The sequence below is a fragment of the Pipistrellus kuhlii genome, unplaced genomic scaffold (genome assembly GCF_014108245.1).
Source record: "Pipistrellus kuhlii isolate mPipKuh1 unplaced genomic scaffold, mPipKuh1.p scaffold_m20_p_1, whole genome shotgun sequence".
Lineage (NCBI taxonomy): Eukaryota > Metazoa > Chordata > Mammalia > Chiroptera > Vespertilionidae > Pipistrellus > Pipistrellus kuhlii.
In genome coordinates this window covers 46,923,656-46,946,143 of record NW_023425404.1, presented here as the reverse complement: position 1 = coordinate 46,946,143, position 22,488 = coordinate 46,923,656, and the positions used below count along the sequence as shown (strand labels likewise).

Below are 22,488 nucleotides of genomic sequence, written 5' to 3'. Positions count from 1 at the left end.
GAAACTGGCTAGATTTATCTCTTGCTATTAGCCCTAACATAGGAATCAAACTATGGGATTACTGTAACAATAATTTGGAAACCAAAGTCTAGAACTTGAATATATCATGCCCTGCAGCATTCATACTATGTAAATTCATGCATTTATATACCCAAACGTTGAATCAACAAAATCATCAGCAAGTCTCCTAGACCTCAGGTTTGCAACAGACTTGGAAATTTAGTCATGAATACTGATTTCTTTATGTTACTCTGTGTTTTTGTTTTTTGGAAAATGTGCACCTATAAAAGGCTCAGAACCCTTAATCCCATAATTTTCCAGAGAGCCAATAGGAATTGCTGGTCCAGGAAACCAATACCAGCTCACTGTATTACAATGTGGTGATAGAAAACAATAAATTGCCAAATTACCTGAAATTATTGTCTTGATACTTCTCTTAATCTTCTATTCGGTACTATGTTTTACTGAAGCCATCAGAATTAAACCTTCTAAAATCCTCACATGAACCCAGATGCACAAAGTACTAGGCTTCCCCTTTCTAACCAAAGTGACCAGTGAGATGTGCCCATTTCACTTACCGAGTTGGCATCTGGTACAGGGACTCCCCCAGGCAGCACCAAGGGAGGAACAGCACTCGGACTTCAGGGTGGCTCCATTGATGTTGACCTCACACCGCCCATCTATATAAGTCTGCCAGCAAGTGCCCTTGATGGTTTCTGGGGGGGAGGGGTGATGGAGGGATAATATTTAATAGGTACTTCAATACAGCAGCATTGGTGAACACCAGGAAATCATTCTCAGGAAGATAAATACCTATGCAGATGGTCTTTGTTGGATCCAAAGTACTTTCAGGAGAACATTCACAGATAAAAGAGCCTTGGGTGTTTTTGCAAACTCCATTAATGCAAGGACTGGATTCGCATTCATCAATATCTGAAACAAAAACAGCTCTATATCACTGCTAAACACTAGTCTTTTTTTAAAATTTCTTTATTGATTAAGTTATTACATATGTGTCCTTATCCCCACATTATCCACCCATCCCCCCACTCATGCCTTCACCCCCCTGTTATCTGTGTCCATTGGTTAGGCCTATATGCATACATATAAGTCCTTTGGTTGATCTCTACCTTTTACCCCCACCCTCCCCTACCATCCCTCTGAGGTTTGACTGTCTGATCGATGTTTCTCTGTCTCTGGATCTGTTTTTTAGTTTAAACACTAGTCTTGAGCATGAATGGATATGGAAACTTTGGCCTCAATGGCTATCATAAATTCTTCATTAGTTAGTAAAACTGGCCTAAATAAATTTTTTCTAGACTAGATGGAATGCCAAAAATAATAATTAAGCAAGTCTCTATGGTACAGAACCTGATATGTGGATAAATATTTTTATTAAGGAAATCTGTAAGTGTGATTTCTGAATAATGAACTCAAACAACATTTATCCAATGTCTTCTACATCTATTAAATGTTAGCTAATAAAATGCCAATAGCAGGCAAATGCAAAATGAATGCTTTAAAAAGGTACTTAAACTAAGAATAAAGGACAAATAATATGCCAGTTGCAGGTAAGTACCACCAAGTGCTTGCAAAGTGCATACAAGTGCCATTTAGGACCACAGATTCTCAACTGAAGGGGCATAATTATCTAAAATAGAAGTGCTCTTATTTATTTTCATGGCTTTCTAATGGTAATACAAAAGAAAGCAAAGTATGTAGTATAAGAACAAAAAAAAATGTAGTTTACCTTCACAGGTTTTTAGATCAGGTTTGTATATAAATCCTTTGGGGCAGGTACAGACAAAACTTCCAGGAGTGTTCCTACATTGTCCATTGTCACAAAGTAGAGGGTTCAATACACATTCATTAATATCTGGAAAATCAATGAAAATAAACTTTTAAAAGAGCCCATCCCTTGTATGCAACTTCTTTGCTCTTTTAGTTAGATTCACAAAGCCACAATGATATAATTAATTCAAAGAAAGAGGCAAAACACTTGACCCATTAGTCTTTGCCTACACCACACAACTTTGACCTGATGGAATGCCAAACTATCTGTACTTGCAGGTAAGTACCGTTATCTGACTATCTGTACTTGGTATGTACAAAGTCTAAAGTCACCACACACTGTTCAATTCACTTCTTTCTTGAGAAGGAAGAAAATCTGAATTTACTGGAAGTTACTAATCTTTATATAATTGTCTAATTGTACCAGAATTCAAAGGACTAATCTATTTATTTAAGAAATTAAATAAAGATTTAGAAGATATGGTCCATTTTTTGATATGTGTTAGTTCCAGGATGGGTGTTTCTTTTTAGAATAATTTGAAAGGTCTCTGGTTATGTTTATCAAGTATGAGGCAATCTGCAAAGTTTATAATTGTCATGGGGAATTAGACTGGAGATTTAGAGAGCTGAGGAAACTCCTTGCTTTCAGCTGAATAGTTGGCCTATCTGATGCAAAATCTAACTTTTGATATGTATGACTGAGAGTAGGAAGTGTAGACATTACATGGCTTTTCAAAGTATCCCTTTGGGCTATACCATCACCCAGCCCACAGAAAAAGCTATATATTCACAAGGAATTTTTTAGACATGGAGAGGTTCTGCTTAGATCATCATTTGACAAGCTAGTAACCCTGACATAAAGGATACAGAAATTCAGCACTGGAGAGCTGCATGGGTTCACAGTATTAAACTCACTTAACTCAGCAACATATTTTTAGAGTCTTTAATATGGGAAAATCGAGTGTGAAGTCATGTTATCAGCTGAGTAAGTAGCATACTGAGAATTCTGTCAAAATAATGTATGGAATGTTAATACTTTCCAAAAGGGTCATATTGCAATTCTTAAACTTTGATAGTGTCTGAAAACTTAAACTGAGGAATTGAGAAACATTAAAAACCAGCCAGGCCCTGGAGTCCTGTGTGGGAAGTGGCTGGAGTGGACCTTTGAGTACTAACTTCCTACTTCTGAACATAATCTGAAATTTGAAGATACTTTTGACTTGATAATAATAGTGCCAACTTTGAAGTATACACTGAGTGGCCAGATTATTATGATCTCTGAATGCATAATAATCTGGCCATTCAGTGTGTGTGTGTGTGTGTGTGTGTGTGTGTGTGTGTATGTGTGTGTGTATGTATATATATTTATATATATATATATATATATATATATATATATATATTTTTTTTTTTTTTTTTTTAGAGGCCCAGTGAATGAATTTGTGTATGGGTGGGGTCCGGCCAGCCTGGCCAGGGGAAGGGAACATGGGCCTTTGGCCAGCCTGCCTGCTGGTTGAACTCCTGGTTGAGGGGACAATTTACATATCAGCCTATTATTATATAGAATTATTATATAGGATATACACTCTGAGTGGCAAGATTATTTTGCATTTAGAGATCATAATAATCTGGCCACTCAGTGTATACTAAAGCACTGAACAAAGAATCCCTACAGCCTCTCAGGCTCTCCCTTTGGCTTCTCATGGGGTGTTTTCTGGATGGAGCTAAACATCCCTGTGTCGTTCTGGCCTGCCCAAATAAATAATGATTTTTCATGTTTGCCAATGAAGAGAGGCTCTCATAGACAAATAAAATAATAAAACTTGTTTTAAGTAGAGTCTAGTTTTAAAATACCATGTGTAACCTACAAAGGGGCCCTACAATTAAGGGTGTGTGAGACAAAGAATTCATTTCTCAAAAGTTAGTGTAGACCACAGAGAAGGAGGGGCCACATTCGGAGCAGCAATAAAAGAGAGGGAGGGAGAAAGAAGCCTGTACTTCAAAGAGAAGGGTTTGGTGTGTAGTCCCCCTGACCTGTTTCCATCCTCCATGTTTTCTAGGTACTGAGTTAGCCTGAGACCCAGATGAAAGCTAATTTAAATGGGAGCAGATGCTTTGTTCTACTGTCAGTTCTTTTTCCACGTGTGCGGATGCCACATGTTAAGAAGGCAAGCAGGTGAAAAATAAGTAAGATTTCTGCTTTTTCCAAAGTAACATATCTGTATCTTGGCCACAATGACAATCGTCAGCAGCCCTAACAACAGAGGGATCTATTAGGTACAGCATTCTGCTCCCGCCTGCAAAATTGGACAACTGTACATTGTATGAGAAGGGCAGTAAGTACACCTGCTATGTTCCATTCTGTAAGTAGATAAATAGGAGATAAAGTAAAAATTACTCATTAAAAAACAGTGAAAGTATAGGAAAGAAGAAGAGTATAGTAAAAGGTGTGAAAACAGAAGACCTACAAAAATAACTCAGAGATGCAGGGGGAGGGGGAGGAGGCAAAGTGATTGAGGGTTGTTTTAGAGCACCTGGAGTTAGAGGCCCCCCCCCTCTCTCTCTCTCTGTCTCATTCCCTTTTCTTAATTTAGATAGAGCTATAAATAGAGGCCAGACCTTCATCATGTATTGCTGTGTTAATACATACAGTATCCACATTGTTTTAATACTGATGTCAGAGTGTAAATATAAACACAAGAATTTTGTAGGAGGAGGAGCTATGAAAAAAAAGAACAAATGGACAACTATAAAAAAGTTACATTTGAATAAAGGTCTTTGTAACATATAAAAAGTGCCGTAGAGAACCAAAGTACCTTGGCACTAGGAGTCAGAAATAACAATTAGGCTGAATAAGCTTTGGAAAGAATGTTTGTAATAACAAACGGCCAAGGGACAAGTTATGGATGTTTCAGAGATGGTCAATATTAAAATAGTCCTATATAGCATCCTATATAATAAAAGGCTGATATGGAAATCGACCAAACTGAGGAATAACCAGTCGCTATGATATTCACTGACCACCAGGGGGCAGATGCTTAATGCAGGAGCTGCCCCCTGGTGGTCAGTGCATTCCCCCAGAGGAGTACTGCTCAGCCATAAGCTTGGCTCACAGCTCGTGAGCACAGCGGTGGTGGTGAGAGCTTCTCCCTGCCTCCATGGCAATGCTAAGGATGTCCCACTGATGGCTTAGGCAGGGAGAAGGCCTAAACTGGCAATCGGACATCATCTAAGGGCTCCCAGACTGTGAGAGGGTGCAGGCTGGGCTGAGCGATCCCCCCTCGAATGCACGAATTTCATGCATTGGGCCTCTAGTAATAAATTAAAAAAACTTAAATGGCATGACCACTGTTCCTTGTTCAAGGCAGTAAAGTTCTATATGATATAATTTAATCCCATTCCTCTTATAAATTAAAGCACTATTTGTCTACTCAAAGGCAACAAGTTTCTTGGGAGGGGTCCCAGCATTTCATCAAGTTCTCCAACACCAGAGAACTCCAAATGGTAAAGGGAGAAACATGACAAATAAAACAGCTGACACCCAAGGACATATGAGAGAAACTTGTTTTTCCTAGGATCAGAACATATGGTGATTCCCTAATGGCTAGATCAGAGATAGTTGAGTCCATTACCCAATAGGTAATTAGTTGATACTTGCTAGATTGTGTGTTAAAAGAACAAACAGGACATTTGTTTATTTCAATCTGTAGCATCTATAAATTATTACATTTCCAACAACTGACTAACCACCTTAGAACAGTACATTTCAAACCCTATCCCTAAAATACCACTAATAAACCTGGTTGGCTTAGTTGGTTGAAGTGTCATCCCATACACCACAAGGTTGTGGGTCCCATCCTCCTCCATCGGGATGCACATGGGAGGCAACCATTAATCAATCAATCTCTCTCTCTCTCTCTCTCTCTCTCTCTCTCAACCAGTAAAAAAGTATCCTCAGGTGGGGATAAAAATACATGAATACATACACACATACATAGCCCTAAAGGCAGAAGAAAGCCCCAAATGGCTTTCATAAAGTAAAAAACATACTTTTAGGTCTTCTGTTTATCTTAAAGACTACTAATTTTCATCCCACTTCATGAAAGTATGTTTGCTTTGAGGTAAAATGTGTTTTGCTTACAAATAAAAAAAGGTTCACCATCTTACATTTTGGTTTGGGTATGCTTTGGCATATTTTCACAAGTCTAAATATTCTGGTTTTAGAAGCTGAACTTCAGGAAACCGGAGGCAGTATGTCACTCCACCACAGAACGGACACTACATTTCAGAAGATGCTAAGTCTAGGCAACTGGAAAAGCTGAAGAAGAAAACAATGGTGTCTCTGTTGACCATTTTCTTCTCAACCAAAGGATTTATTTAGTTACCGGCTGGTACCTTCATTAGGATTGTTAGAGCATAAAAATGATATTTGTTAAACTTAACAGAGAGCAGTTATTACTGAAAATAAGCTGGGTTTTCTCTGATTAATCCTAAAATGTGGTTGGGAAAAGAGCTGCTACATGATAAAAGCCAGGGATGCCTTTGTAGCCATCTTGGAATGGTTCAGTATTTGCATTTTATGTATCTAAGGTAGGGGTGTCAAACTCAATCAGAGAAGGGGCCAAAATCTAAAATCCAGCCTAAATCGCGGGCCGAATGGTTTACTGAACAGTCATAAACTGTCATTGTGATGGAAACGCAGCGGAGTGCAGTGATGACAGCGCGGTGCGGGCCACATTGCAAGGCCTGGCGGGACGGATTTGGCCCGCGGGCCTTGTGTTTGACACATGTGATCTAAGGAGTTCCTCTTTAAAGGACTAAATCTGCTACATGATTATTCATAAATTATCAAGATTCAGTTACATAAATTTTTGTCCACCAAGACATGGATGGACCATGCTGTCGCCCAAAGTGAAGAGCATCCACGTGCCCAGTCCCTGAAGTCCTTCCTGAGTAGTTCCTGCCAGAGCATCACAGGCGGAAAGCAATGAGCACAAACAGGGGGAACGTCTCACCAACACAGTTTTTCCCAGTTGAATCCACTTCGTATCCTGAATTGCATATACATTTGTAGGTCCCACGGAGGTTTTCACAAATTCCATTTGGACAAATGTCAGGATCTAACGCACATTCGTTTATGTCTGCACCACAAGAGAGTCCAAAATCAATAACATTCTAAATACCAAATGAACTTTCAAAAGATAACGTTACAATAAATGTAATGGCCTTAGGATCTTATGAAAAGAGAACAAAAAACAAAACGGTGACAATTTGATAAAAACCTTTGATCCTTTTTTCTCAGTACAGGATATCCTGAGTCAAATCTTCCTTCCCTTAGTCTATGAGAGGAACTGGCTTCTCACCTGGACTTACAAGATTTCCAATCCTTAATCAAACTGAAGGAGACTTCCTGGCTTCTGATCCAAACACAGAGATGGAAAAGTGAATCAAAAGCAGAGCCCAAGTCCCTACAACTGGTCTCTCTGCCACCTGCTGTCTGTCTCCCTTCCACCTTCCACCTTCCAGACTGCCACCAGACTTAACCTCAAAACAAGGTGACTGTGTCATTCTCATGGCTCAAACTCTTGTAATAACATCCTCAAGCTCAAATTAAAATATGAACCCTGTTTATTAACTTTAAGCTTTTCACTCTTCCATGAACATAAAACACCCTCTTCACTCTGTGTCCAGAATGCTCGAGGCAGACCTGTGCTTCTGTCCAAAGCTCGCTCACACACCACCTTTGCTGGGAGAGCTCTGTGGCTCTGCCCAGAGGATGCTAGGTTCCCCCTTGCTGTGCCCTCCCAGACAGAGGAGAGCTCTAACAGTCAAAGGTGATGCAGAATGACAATCAGTGAATGGCAGTCTCCAATCTTGGTGCCTGACTCTTCTATACTTCAGAGCTAATTTTTTTTTTTATTATTTCTGCAGGTCTCTAGCACAACTTAGTTACTCCACACTAGCTCCTTATTCATTATAAATTACCTAAATTCTCCTCTCACATCCTCCAAATATCCTCTCCCACCTTCATCCACTCGAAGTGATAAAATCAATCAAGTTGAGTGAACTGACAATCAATTCAGCCAGCCCACTTTTTGCAGAACTCCTCTGAATCAAATAGTTTCATTTTATATTAATAAAATAATCCTTTCGGCTTTCTTATCACCCATTTTATACTTATCCCAATTCTCCCTTTTAATTGTAATTCCTTTTATAGCACTGATATTTCTCTAGTTCTTACTCCTACACTTAAATAGTTCATTCTCACCTAACTGAGTTAATTGCTGTCATTGTCTGCTACAAAAGATGAAAAATATAAAATATAAGATGGCTCCCAACTGGACAATTACAAAATAACAATTCAATTGAGCCCATAATCCTCAATTGTACTTGATAATGGAAGACACAAAGGAAGGCCAGGCTGCCCCTTGTAAATGAGCAACCAGTTTTTGTATCTCATCCACTGTCCTTTAACCGCACCCTCCAGGGAGGGCACCCAAATAATTGTCATTTCCAAGCCCCACACCCAGCATTCCAGGACCTGCTGTGCCCTGATTGCCCTCCCACTGGGGCCTTCTCCGTGACCCAGGTACCTCATGCAGTGATGGCCAATGTGGGAGTCAGACCAGACTGGTGTAAAGGGGCCAACTGGAAACCCACAGGAAGGCCCGTTCCCGCCTCTGCACATGCCCAAGGTAGTAAATTTCAGAACCAGTCCTTACCGCTGCCTGCTGAGGTCATTCCTGGCCCACTGCTGCAGAGTGCCTGATACTCCGCTGCAATAAATTAACAGACAGTAAATGATCCCTTTGTTTGCAGAACAGGTCGATCCTGCTTTTGGTTTTGCACACATCATTTCCTCCAAAGTGAGTGGAACTGAAATAAGTGGCAACGGAAAGGGAGGCATCTCCCGGGAGAGTCACCATTGCACGGAGCTCCCATTTAAAGGCTCCGCATCACTGAGGAAAACAAGTTTTAAGGCAATAGGCGAGTTACAGCAATTCCCCGTGCAGAGCACTTTCGGAAAAGGTGTTTTTTCCTATAACTTGATTTTGTTCACCAGGGAACAGTTTACACTTACAGTGAAATGTGCCTGTTAAAGTGTGGTTTCTTAACTGTTAATAAAACTTTCTCCCACCATCTTGGGAATAATTTCGTTTCTCGGTGTGAGCTGTTTCCTCAGTACCCAGGTCTTAACATTTTCTCATTTCTCTCTGCAAAGTCTCTAGCCTCCACTCACAAGAACAACAGGGTACCTGTGTTTGCATGAAAGTACATTTTTAAAGTGGGTATTTTTCAGGGTGCTAGACTCATTCTATGTAAGTCCCTAGGAGAAGTATTGCATGATGCTAAAACTGTGAGATCTTATTGAAGAAATAGAAGTTTATGGACTATGTTCCCAAGACTGTGATAGATCCGATTTCTATTTATTTTTTTAATTAAAATTATTGGGGTAATATTGGTTAAAATTGATAAAATGTTTTACATACAATTCCAACAATATCTAATAGACATGAGAGCTTCATGGTTAAATGCAAATAATTTGCAGGAAAAGGATGAATCCTAAGGATGAGCATCTTTACAGGGGCCCCTGCAGCTCACTGCTCAAGCCAACAGTCCTTATAGCCTTACTAGAGAATCGTGTTCCTGATGACAGTGATGCAAGTGAGTTAGGCCAGTGGTTGGCAAACTCATTAGTCAGCAGAGCCAAATATCAACAGTACAGCGATTGACATTTCTTTTGAGAGCCAAGTTTTTTAAACTTAAACTTCTTCTAACGCCACTTCTTCAAAATAGACTTGCCCAGGCCGTGGTATTTTGTGGAAGAGCCACACTCAAGGGGCCAAAGAGCTGCATGTGGCTTGCGAGCTGCAGTTTGCCGACCATGAAGTTAGGCCACCCATAGAAAAAAATTAAGGTTGAATTCCTCAGAACCTGTGTCTTCCAGCAAACGTAAATTTGAGAGAAGTAGGAAAATCCCTAATTTTTAAATCATCTTAAAGGGGGGTGGGTAAAGGGAACAAATGCAAGGTGCCTGCCATTGTGTGTTTGAAAGACAGGAACTAGGAGCAAAAGAAAACATGTCCTTTTTGTTCTCTTACAGTAGCAATTAATTGAGACATCTAACCAAAAAGTGGAGAAATACTCTATGTAATAAAAACAGGAAAAGCAAAATCAAACCAGTTTTGTAAAAAATACTTTTAACATTAGTGCTGAGTTAGCTGATGCTTACACTAAATGCAGGTACACTATTGTTCTTTTCCATTTGGGCAAGATCTGGTACTAAAGCATTCCCTGTGGTGAATTCAGGTTAGCATGGATTTGAATGCTGATGGCTATGCTTACTTCTGGGGGCCTGGAGAGCAAGGCGTTTCCCTCTGTTAGTTTCATCTTCTATAAACTGGAGACAATAATACCCACTGTAGTCCCATGGATTTAATGAGAGAACGTGGAAAGTGCTCAGCATAACACCTGGGACAGCTCAAGCACTTAGATGACAGGTGTTGCTGAGCTGTCTCAGCATTGTGCCATAAAGACAGTGGCATGGGGACAGATCAAAAATATTCCTAATGATGACACTTCTGTGTATTTAACTGATCTCTGTGAGAGGGAATGCTCAGCCTGTGCGAAATATCTTCATATATAGCCCACTTGACCTCCAGAGCACAAAAATAGGCTTTAGATGTTGTGTGGTTGGGGTCTCTCAGTAGGTTAGCTAAAGATATGCCTTCTGGATATTTTCAATACCTTTTGAAATCCCTCTTCTCTCCTGAAATAAGGGATGCTTATATTCAGATCCTTCATAACTTGGCATTTCCATTTACCAAAGAGGTAGAGAAACACACTGAATGAAATCACTTCCACATGTGGGCCTCTGCTGTGCAAATCCATTCAAATATAAATGGAGGCTAGTGGAACTAGGCTTCAAATGTCACTCCAAGCTTTCTAAAGAAATCTGGTCTCCTTAGTCATCTTTTTATAAGTCCAATTATTTTCCTACGTATCATAACACCCGGCACAGCTAAAGTTCTTTGGCGATGTACTCAGTCCAGAGGAAAAAGGTGAGAACTAAGAACTAGGTATATGCACCAAGGGTCCTGGGTTCTAAGGTTGGCTCTTCCACTCATTTCCTATATGAACAAATCACCGATAGTCCCGTGCACCAGTTTTCAAGATACTTATCTATCTTCTAAATTCAAAGCAGGCAACAAAAAAGTACTTGAAAAGTTAAAGTAACATACAAAAGGCTAACAGTAATGATATATGACTATAAAGCTATTTGAATAAAATTATTTTGCTGAATAAAATTATATTTGTATATTACATAATTGAAGTATTATAAACAAATATTTAATGGATTGATAATTAATATAAAATGATCATTTGTATATTAGTCATTGGGTAAAGTAATCAGACAGGATAAAGCTTTTATTCTTTCATTGGTATCCTCATTTTTAAAAAGTCTCCATTTAACTTTCTCTAACTTTTGATATTTTAATTTCTAGGTCAGAAATGAAATAATAGAACCTATCAAAATGAACCAACCAATCAGAACTACATGTTTTCAATATTAGATCTAACATAGGCATTAGAAGCCAATGGCCAAGCCACCTTAAAATTCTGTTCAAATGCAGAGTCTATTGTTTTAATTTAAATACACTTTTTTTGTCTTACAAATAAATATAATTTACAAGTAGAGAAGCTCCTCTGAATTACCTAAAACAAGTCATTTTAGATATGAGAAAACTAAGAATCCCTTTTCCATATCATTCTAGTTTATAATTATGTTTACCAATGTAAGCCATCTCAAACCTTTTTGCAAATAGGTGAGGAAAATTCCTAAACAGAAATCCACAGAAAACTAACGCCCCCACTCCTCCCAGTTGAGTACTTTGTCTGCCTGTGGCCTGGGAGCAGAATTATGATGGACCAGTTTTCTTTCCACTGTTCCGTGTTGCTTCAAATAATGGAAATTACTTTTTCCCTAGGCTTGAATAAAATTATTTAGGAGTAGCACACTAAAATCAACACGATGGATTTGAACAAAATTTACAAGGCCTTTTGGAGAATAGTTGGAAATATTCAGGTAACCTGAAAACTATTTACTCTTATGCTATGTAAAATTCTGCTTTATAAGTCATCCCTACAAAATGCAAACACCATGAAACTACTTTAGAAAACAAAATTACATGTATTCCAAAGAGCATGACTATTATTATATTAAGGTGGGGGAATGCAGATGGGAGGCACAAATGTGCTGCCTATTCCAAACAGTTGTTAGAATCGGGTGAGTAATGTGGATCAAGACTCCTGCCAAGACCCCAGGAAGGTACATGATGTACCTGGAGAGCATATGTACTCTTTCCCTAGGACCTGCACAAACGCAAGACTGCACATGGTGGCACAAGGCTAGCAGTGCAAGGAAGGCATCCTCATGACAGAACATACCTGAATTCTGCGCCGGACACGGCTGGCAAGGTTCTCCAAACGCGTACTCAGTGCTGGCACAGCAGCATTCGGATTTAGTAACAGCACCAAACAAGGGCTTGACACATTGGCCTCTCTTGTATCCACCATAGCATGTGCTCCGCATGTGTGTGTCTAAACGGAAAGACACATCTGTCATCACGCCACTGCTTCAAACAGATGAGACCCCCCCAGGTCAAAGTTGAAACAAGCTTTATTTATCCATCATCCCTGTTCTTACTCACAAATAATGCCTCTGGTGTTAGGTCTCAATAAAAAAAACAATAAGACAAAAAAACTACATTCAGTTTCCAAGCCCTGGAAACCAATGGCCTCAGTGTTCTAGGGACTATCATGGTTTCCTTAACTGGGAGGCACTTAGGTACTGGAATTATACTTCATTCATTTTTGTCTGCCCCAGGCCTGAACAAAGCAGACACTTCATAATGATGATGGCTGATGGCTGAATATCACCCCATGATAAATAAGATCTTTATGAATTGTGGCCTACCTCCAAATAGACATGTAATTATTGAATGCCTGAATTGGATGTACTTCCAAAATAGGGAAGTTTGACCTGTAAAGGTTCATCATATAAGTCTGTAAATGGTGGCCAGTACGTAGTGTCATCTTTAGCATCAGGGAGAGGGTGTCCAGCTATGCCCAATCCCCTCCCCATTCAAAGGGTTCACTAACTTTCTTAAAAATCATTTGAATAAAACTCATATCTAAGTCTCAAGAAAACTCAAACTTCTTATAAAGCCACATAAAACTATTATGATCTAAGTTTCTTGGTTATTCACATCCTCCTCTGCTGCATTCTGTATTTCCCTTTGGACGTTAATACTTGATGAACATGTTGCCAAGAGATAATGAACATACACAGGCCAATTTCAAAAACCATTATCAATCAAAGAGAGTTGGAGAAAACTGAGGACAGCCCTGTGATTAGGAAAGAAAAGGGGTAAGAAGAGGTGAGGATTCCTTTGCTTTCCATTTACTGCAGCTCATCTTTCTATCCCTTAAATTAATATCCAATTTATCCAAGAAGAGAACTGACTGTTGGTTTGTTGCTCCATAAATATTAATGATATCATATCTGCTGCAGTCGATTACATTTGCTATCGGTGAGTTTTTTATTGATTGACAGAGAGTGAATTGCTATCCTACATCTTGTTATGGCTTAACTTACCAACACACACTCGCCCATCCAGTCCCACGGCCAGTCCAGGGAAGCATTCACATTTGTAGGAGCCATCGGTGTTAACACAGCGCCCGTTCATGCAGATCCCCGGTGTTTCACACTCGTTAATATCTGTGGTGCGGAAAAGCACTTATTAAAAAAGAAGCAACTTTCACCTACGGCCATAACATGTTTATAGTTCCATTACATTTGGAAATGGGGAAGATGGGACATAATATGCAGGATCAGCAATCAAAGCTCGATAAAATACATTTTCAGTGTCCTATGAGAGAACACAAACCAAAAGAAATAACCTGGTTGAGCTTATTTCTTTTCCCTAGAAGGCTATTTTAATAACATTTTCCTGAAGGATATTTTTTGTTGTTGTTGTTTTTGTAATCCAAAACAAGAATCACAAAAGCAAAAACAGAACTGGAAGCAAAAGAAAAGGGACGGCTAAAATACAAAGGATCTGGTGCAATGTTTCACACTGCAGTTCTAGGACTGCCAGGAATCTGGCTTGGTTATAAACTGCACTTTTGACCTGGGCAGGAAGCTTTTCCTTTGGCCATCCAGCATTAAGAGAAAAACCTTCTCCTGTGATGGCAAGAGAAAAACCATGGGAAATAAGGAAATCTTCATATAAAGAATTTTCTTTTTCCTTTATTCTTATTACAGTGTATGTTTCATGTTCTCTATACACCAGAAGAAAAGACCACTAAGAATATGAAGCCTTTTCTCTCTGATTCTCTCTCTCTATCTTTGATTCTTAAACCAGATAGTAAAGTCAGAACAAATCTTCCAAGTCATTAGGCACTTTCAGATGAATGGAACAACCTATCTTATATAATCTTAAATAATAAAGAGCTTATATGCTAATTAGACCAAACAGCAGAACGACCATCTGGACAACCATTTGAACAATCTTCCAGACGAAGCTGGAGCTGCGAGGGCTGAGGCAGCCACCGGGGCTGCGAGGGCTGAGGCAGCCACCGGGGCTGCGAGGGCCGAGCCCCTTGCACAAATTTCATGCATTGGGCCTCTGTTTCACTGGTTGCAAATAGTTGCAAAAACTAGTTTCATCTACTAGTGTCTTGTGAAATAGTTCTATCACCATTCTCATACTTAATGATGAGAGGCTGTGGGCTCACTAGCAGCCTCAAAGCAATGAAAGTGAATCTTGTGTGCTCCGTGGGTAGCTAAGAGGAGTGTGTGTTCTTGCTAAAGGTCTGCTCACAAGGGAGCCTTCACATCTCTTCCCCTTTCTTTTTCACGTGTACAGCACTTGATCTGCACGTTTTGGCACTCCGTTATGCTGTCTTACGTTGCAGAATATTTCCACATGTTCATCTTGTCTTCCCAACTCTGAGTTTCTCCCAGTACAGGGCACAAAAGTACAGAAACCAATTTTCTACCTCAGCTTTAAAAACTCCAATGTTTTTCCTTGCTAGGAAGACAGATTTGCCCAACATTAAGTTAAGTCACTGCTCTGAAGGTCATAGAGAAAGTAGGCAAACAACCCAGAACTAGAAGCTCTTTAAAGCCTAGAGAACATGCACATCTTGCCAAAAACTTGATATAAGGCTTTCTTCCATAACACCTTTACCAAAGCTGTCCACCAGCTGGAGAAGGGGCACCATGGGATTTTATCCTGCAAGTGAAGAGCTGGAAGCTCTGTGCTTCTGCATCTGAACCCAGGAGCAAAAGGCTCTGTGTGTGGCATTTCAGCAGATTTCCTGGGCCTGTTATGAGTGTGAGGTTTCTTGAGAAGCCTGGTTTCAACTTAGATCTTGAACCCAAGCACAATAGCCTCTCACCCCTGCTAACTATGGCAAGAGACTCTAAGCTCAGGTGGATCCCCTATGACTCTCCTTAGAATACCAGTTTTCAAAAGCACAAATGAAAATCTTCACTTTTGCTTCAATACCTGGAACAATGAGATTATTTCAAAAGCTACCAAGCTACCCAGTGCCTCTTGGTTCATTTATCTGTTCTACTTAATCTTGTTACCCTTTTGTTTCTTGAGAAAGCCTAAATAAATTGTCCATGAATAATTTTCTGTTCCTTAAGGCATGTGGAGAGAACCATGAAAAAGAGATCACTGCAATGAATCCACATTACTTGGTCCCCCTGAAGATGGAAGAAGTGGCAAAAGGAAGCCATCAAGGCGGCTAACTGCGCTTATTCCTCAACTGCAAGGAAGAGGCAGACCCAGCTTATCTAAAAGGCACTCTCATCTGTTGGTAGGCCAATTGGGCTCCTTTAAGGAGACCCTAAACATCCTTTCTGAAATAAGGACAGCCTCTTGGGCACTCATGGTAGCTCTCTGGAGGCTGGACTTAGGACATTGCCTAATCCAGAATGAGGAGTAATTTAAATGGGTAGAATCAATAAAATGGTACCTCTCAGTAATGTAGAGAGAAGGAAAAAGCACAAACCTTTGCAATAACGCCCATCTGATGCCAGCTGAAATCCAGGTTTGCAAATACATTTAAAACTGCCATCTTCATTGATACACATTCCATTAAGACACATGTTCCGTATGCTGCATTCATCCATATCTTAAAATACAAATGTACATTTTCTTAGGATCAGAAGAATAAGTTTACAAAGGAAGCCAATCTAGATGGATGCGATTGTTTCTTTACATTTCTTTCTTTTATAAAATTATAGTCTAAGGCTAATGATCATCCAAATTACAGCCATAGGAAATATGTATCTCAAGTTCTCAATTTTGACATATGCATGCTAACTATAAAGCTAAATTTATTTTATGACATGTATATATAATACACACATATACACATACATGGTATACATATATATATATAAAGTTAATATATAATTTTATGTCATATACATACACATATTATGAAATTTGACTCAATAGAAACTACCAAGACTCTTTTAAGGAATAGTAGTTTACAAACTGAAACTGTGTTAGCAGCCTCATGGTTATATTTACTTCACAGATCCATATTATTCTCATATACCAAAAGTAAAAATTAAATAATGGAATTTGAAATTTATTTAAGTGATTTCCTGATTCTTTAAAAAGTAAAAACTAGAGCCCTAGCCAGTGTGGCTCATGTGGTTGGGCACTGTCCCATGCACTAAAAGGTTGCTGATTCCATTCCCGGGCCACATGCCCATGCTGTGGGCTCTACCCATAGGGGGACATGCAGAAGGCAGCCGATTGATGTTTTGCTCTCACATGGATGTTTCTCTCTCTCTCTCCCTCTCCCAATTCCTCTCTCTAAAAATCAATCAGTTATATAGTTTATATAGTTTAAAAAGTGGAAACCAGAGAATCAGAGGACAGCTTGAAGTTTGAAGCAATTTCAAATAGGAGTAAGAAAAAAATGTATTTTTAAACTGCAAGATTTGACTATGGACTATAGTCATGCCAGCTAACTTTTAAGGATCCTTTGACCATGAGGATATTTCTTTAAATTCATCAATATGTTATTTTATTTAATATTAAGGATGTCTTGGAAGGCGTTTGATCTTCTAGACATGGTGTGTTTTTACTTACAGGCATTAGTCAGATCAGTGTAATTTATCTCTTTTTTTTAAACAGGATTCTGTCCCAACCTAGAATTTTGGCATTAGGTGTTTGAATTGAATCACTGAGATAATATTCTGCCAAAAATGTTTCTAAGAACAATTTTGAAATTCTTTTAATGTATGAATAGATTCTTGGGATCTTTCCCAAAGATGTTGGGAAAGATGATAAGGGCCATTCTTCATTTTTCATGGAAAGTCTAAGAAGTGGAAACTCATCAATAATTGCCATAGTTTCAATTTAGGAAAAATGACAAAATATTTGAAACAGCCCAATTCAGAAAAAAATGAGATGATTAACTCAAGAGATAATATAAAATTACCTAATTCAAGAGATAATATAAAATTATGGCTGGCTCTCTATAGTCAATCATTCTCAATCAAATTTTACATTTTCAGATGCCCGTTAATAATTTGTTATTACTTAGGTAGACAGTTTAAACAGAAGGATCAACTATGATTAAAAAATAAACGATGTGCCCTGCATTTAAAAAAATGTACAAACTCTAATTTTATAAAATTTGGAAGTAATGATTTATGCCACCAAAGTTTCATCATAACCAGGGATCTTTAAATGGCAAGCTCTCCTCCTATATCTAAAATGTATTTGACTCACAGAAATGTGAATTAAAGGCATGGATATTGTTGAAAATTGTGCTTGCCTCCCAGATAACAATATGTGAAATATATTTAATATTTTGACCTTTCACTCAATGGTTGACTTTGTCTTGTTAAAGACCTCTGATATTGACACTCACTGGAAAGGAGATAACAGTATTATACTGTTATTGTTAGCATGCTGTCATTACCTTCACAGTTCTTCCCATCTACTGTAACGTGAAAGCCCGCATTACACACACAATGGAAACTGCCGTCTGTGTTGATGCAACGTCCATTATTGCAGATCCGGCCATTCTGTAAACATTCATCAATGTCTAAAATCAAAGTTAAAGTAGAAGAAATAGCCTTAGTTAGGGGATTAAAAAGTATTTTATTTCTCCCTCCCTCCACCTCCAAACTCATAATCTTAACCTTGGGTCATAATTACTAAATAATACTCTTCAAACATAAAGTTGGCATCAAATATTGTGAGAAATAAGAGTTTGAAAGACATATGACAGAAGAAAAATGCCAACATAATAGTATTCACTCTAACTCTAATTTCTTATAAGACTCTTTAAACCTCGATTTATAAATAAAATAGATTCTTCTTCACCATTTTCCTAGCTGAGGTAATGAGCCAGTATATACCATAATTCATGTTGAACTTTTGCAGGCATCCTTCAATACAGTTGCTTGTATGTAAAATAATACAATACTCAACAAAATATAATACAAGAATAAACTCTGTTTTCATGTATCAACACCTGTAAACCTATTTTTGCCACATTCTGTATATGATTTAAAAAATAAGGTAGATCTGATAGCTATATCAGAATAATAAAACAAAAATGCTATTTGAAAAAAACATTTAATTCCATCTGTAAACCATCAATCACATGACTCTGAATGTCTACCTTCCTGATGGCAGTTCTGGTCCAAGTACAATGTTATTGTTTATTTATTCCTAGTCGCTCTTCTATTTTTTTTATTTTTTTTTTTAAAAACAGGATTCTATCACAACTGAGAATTTTGAGTATTCTATTATGAGTATTCTACCTACCAAATAAAACATTGGTACTGTGGGCATTTCCCTCTTTTTTCTATTGTATTCAATATTATGCCAAAGTAAACAGCAGAGCTTGATGTGAAAGCGTTAAAGATGACAATAACTGGGGTAAACTTTTATCTGATCTCTCATTTAAAGATTGATAATAAACCCAAATTGGACAAGACAGTGTCCTGGATTATCTGCTCCTCTTCGTTTCTAAGCTAGCTACGTGGAGGAACATCAAAGAGGATGAACACAAACCGCCTTGTCTACACAGCACACAAGCTTTGCCAGGGCTTCTTCCCCAGAGGGTGGAGACCAAGGATCTGTGTAGAACCGGAGGGGAGCAGACCTACCTATTGGAGCCGAGACCACATGTCCCTGATTACAAGTGCCCTCAGCACCCTCCGGAGGACAAGAATGTGCACTCATGGCACATGGGTGGTTCTGACTGTCTGCACTGCGTCTGCAGGGTGTCTTGTGGTTGACCCTCAGGCGCACTTTCTTTCTGGGCAGACCCAGCAGCGGTTTCCACACGAGTCCTTGGACTAGCTGAGGCAGTCTGGGCTTTTCTTCTGTCTGATCTTTGTGCCAACAACCTCCGATCTTTTTCTCTCTCATTTATTTCTTAATCCTTGCTAAAATCTGAGTTGCTCCACACTCCAAAAAAAATAGGAAAACCCACATATTCTCGGGGCTAGGATAAAGAGTTCAGCGATTTTTCTCCTTACTAATTTCTGAATGCCTCAGGCTCCCTGCTGCTCTACAAGATGAATGAAAAGCTCACCATTCAAAGTCTGTCTCTTCTGACTCTGTTCAGCCCATCATGTATTTCTCAATGAAGTACACAGCCTTTCTGACCATCTGTGGCAAGTATCTGCCCAAAACTGTGATCATGCTATCAATTTTCTATGTTTATAATAAGCTTATTAGCACTAGCTCTTAACAAAGACAGTGCTGGAGGCTTTTAGGAAGTCCTCAGTATCTAATAAATCAATTCTCACATGAATGACAACAACATTCATATTCACTGCTGCCTGTGCCCTACCTGAGTGCTCTCAATAGTGTCTTCTAGTCATTTATTTAATAGTGCGGATTTCTGACACACCACTTTACGTTTATTTTCTACTATTTCAAAAATGCCTAGTACACTGAACATGCTAATTATTTTAAATAATGTTTTAATATTAAGAAGGTTCTAAAATTAGATAATCAAACTACCCACATTTATAATTCACTAAGTATGCTATTAATAGAAATTAATTAGCAGACTGAAGTTCTTTTCTGCTCAAAACTGCCAATTGCCAAAGGAGTGAACTAAAATGTACGGATGGGAAGCAATCTTCAAGTCAGAACTAAATACAAAGATTTTGAAATCAGTCACTGGTAAAAACAAACACTTAGAACTTCTATATGTCTTCAACTCATAGCTTTTGCTAAAAGAGGCAATAAAATTAACTCTTATTAATGGCTTACACATTTTTAAGTCATACAAACCTCCCATCTTTCCTTGTATTTAATTTTAACAGGGAGTTTTCTTGCTTTTATCTGGCTTTACTGCAACAGTGATACAGCCCAGCTCATTCTGTGCCAAATTTATAAAGATATAGATATATGAGTTCTCTGAGGGTGGAAAGTACCCCTTCGTACATCACAGTCAGCCAATAAAAGGCATTTTGGGTGACTTAATATGTTAATGAAGAAGCAAACCTGAGGGGGAATTTTCATGAGGAAACATTGATAAGAGTGCTTCGAAAACTTGAATGTGCATGTGGATCCCTGAGGATCAAGTTGAACTTAAATGTGATTCTTCCTCGGCAGATCTGGCGTGGGACCTGAGATTCTGCACATCCACCCAGCGAACAAATGATGCAGCAGCTGACCACACTAGGAAGACTTACAGGCTACTTCCTTAGTCTGTAGACCAGGGGTGGGGAACCTTTTTTCTGCCAAGAGTCATTGGATATTTATAACATCATTCTCAGGCCATATAAAAGTATCGTCTTAAAAATTAGCCTGCTGCCATAACCGGTTTGGCTCAGTGGGTAGAGTGTTGGCCTGTGGACTGAAAGGTCTCGGGTTTGGTTAAGGTCAGGAGCATGTGCCTTGGTTGCGGGCATATCCCCAGTGGGTGTGCAGGAGGCAGTTTATAGATGTTTCTTTCTCATCGATGTTTCTGACTCTGTCCCTCTCCCTTTCTCTTTGTAAAAAATCAATAACATATATATATATATATATATATATATATATATATATATATATATATTTTTTTTTTTTTTTTTAAGTAGCCTGCTATATTTTGGTCAAAATTTTAATTAACTCACTCCTAATGCCTTGGCTGGGCCAGAACAAATTATTTCTTGGGCTTCACACAGCCCATAGGCCAGACATTCCCCAACCCTGCTTTAGATCTTCCTATTAATAAATTAATTGCATCCAATTTCACCTGAAACTTTCCTCCGTTTCTGTATAAACAAAAGACTCCCTCATTCCTTAAATCTCAGGTAAAAAGTAGTGAAAAACAGGACATGTCTGCAGGCACAGAAGCTTCTTTTAAAATAATTTGAATGTTTGCCAGTTACGTCCTTTGAAGTAACAGTATCTCGAGGGAAGTGCGGAAATCAATGTGACCACGTTAGCCGTTCCTGGTAAAGATTAGTTAAACTCCACTGAACTCCTTCGAAGCAAATCCCCCACTGAGCACACACGCCCCCCAGCCCAGCGAGGACGCACCTCGGCACTCCGTCCGGGTGAGCGTGCTCTGGTAGCCGGTGCGGCACTGGCAGGTGTAGGAGCCCTGGTTATTAATGCACTCTCCCCCGGCACACGGGTTCTTTTCACACTCATCCACATCTGAAAAACACAGCATATTTTAGTAAGAAATTTGATAGCAATAACTCATAACTCCAGACCATTTTATTGGTTTCCTTTTAAGAAATAAAGAGCACAGTGAAAGGACCTCTTTTCTTTCCACTGCCGTGCACCATGTCACTGGCCACTTGGAGACTGGTGCAGCAGTTCAAGTGTCTTCTTCTCTTGTGTCATTTTTCAGAGAAAAATGCTGAACACATAGCAACTCAACACTCCCAAACTCATAAACATTTTATCTTCCCTGAGTCTGGCCCAAAAGAACCAAACAGACTATCACTTCAGAAGCGGCTTCTGGATAGGATTCTGAGTGTCTCTTGAAGCCTGATTTTTCAATAAAAAGAAGGTGTAAAGGCATCTAAGCAACCCCTGCTGAACTCCACTGGGAGTGTTAGAACAAAACATGACCCCGCTGTCCTCTAAAGGACCATTCTCACTCATCTCAGAGCCCTCCACCACCTCCCCCGTGTCCCCAGACAGGCTCCCACTAGCTTTACAGTCATAGGGAACTATCAGTAGATTTAGAGGTAAACTGGCTTACATTTCTCTATTGTCAAGGCGAGGAAGCTAAGGCTTACAGAAGAGAAACTACTTGGCCAAGGTCTCATGCTTTTTGTGGCAGATACAGGTCTGACCTCACACTCCCCTGAGCTGGATGTTCTCTCTTCTGCCCAACCCTGGGTGACCTCTAGGGTTGAATGACTTTCCAATGGGCTGCTAGAGGGGCTTTCATATCACCAGCAAACTCCACAGTACAAGAAACCAAGAACGACTGATTTTTGCCTAACTCACAATTTCAGAATTGGAATTTGAAACAGAAGAACTAAGGGAAGAATTTGTTATTATTTTTTAAACATTAAATGGCAATTGGGTTTTCATATCTATACATTGTCCCTATAGGACTTTTGCTCCCTTCACTAGCTTAAAGGTCTTGTCAACCATTTAAAGTTTCTCTCTTCAATTT

At 39.1% G+C, this 22,488-nt stretch overlaps 1 protein-coding gene across 2 annotated transcripts in view; it reads right to left on the bottom strand.

Annotated features, from left to right (window-relative positions):
* The window catches only part of FBN1 (fibrillin 1), a 232,076-nt gene that overhangs the window by 81,230 nt on the left and 128,358 nt on the right, over positions 1-22,488 (bottom strand). For both annotated transcript variants that reach the window (XM_045582776.1, XM_036442846.2), the window contains exons 13-22: positions 21,390-21,509; positions 17,815-17,940; positions 15,880-16,002; positions 13,451-13,573; positions 12,241-12,393; positions 8,514-8,567; positions 6,807-6,932; positions 1,751-1,876; positions 814-933; positions 579-716 (exon numbers count right to left, since the gene is read on the bottom strand). In XM_045582776.1, the coding sequence (XP_045438732.1) occupies positions 579-716; positions 814-933; positions 1,751-1,876; positions 6,807-6,932; positions 8,514-8,567; positions 12,241-12,393; positions 13,451-13,573; positions 15,880-16,002; positions 17,815-17,940; positions 21,390-21,509 (1,209 nt within the window). The remainder of the gene's footprint in view (positions 1-578; positions 717-813; positions 934-1,750; positions 1,877-6,806; positions 6,933-8,513; positions 8,568-12,240; positions 12,394-13,450; positions 13,574-15,879; positions 16,003-17,814; positions 17,941-21,389; positions 21,510-22,488) is intronic.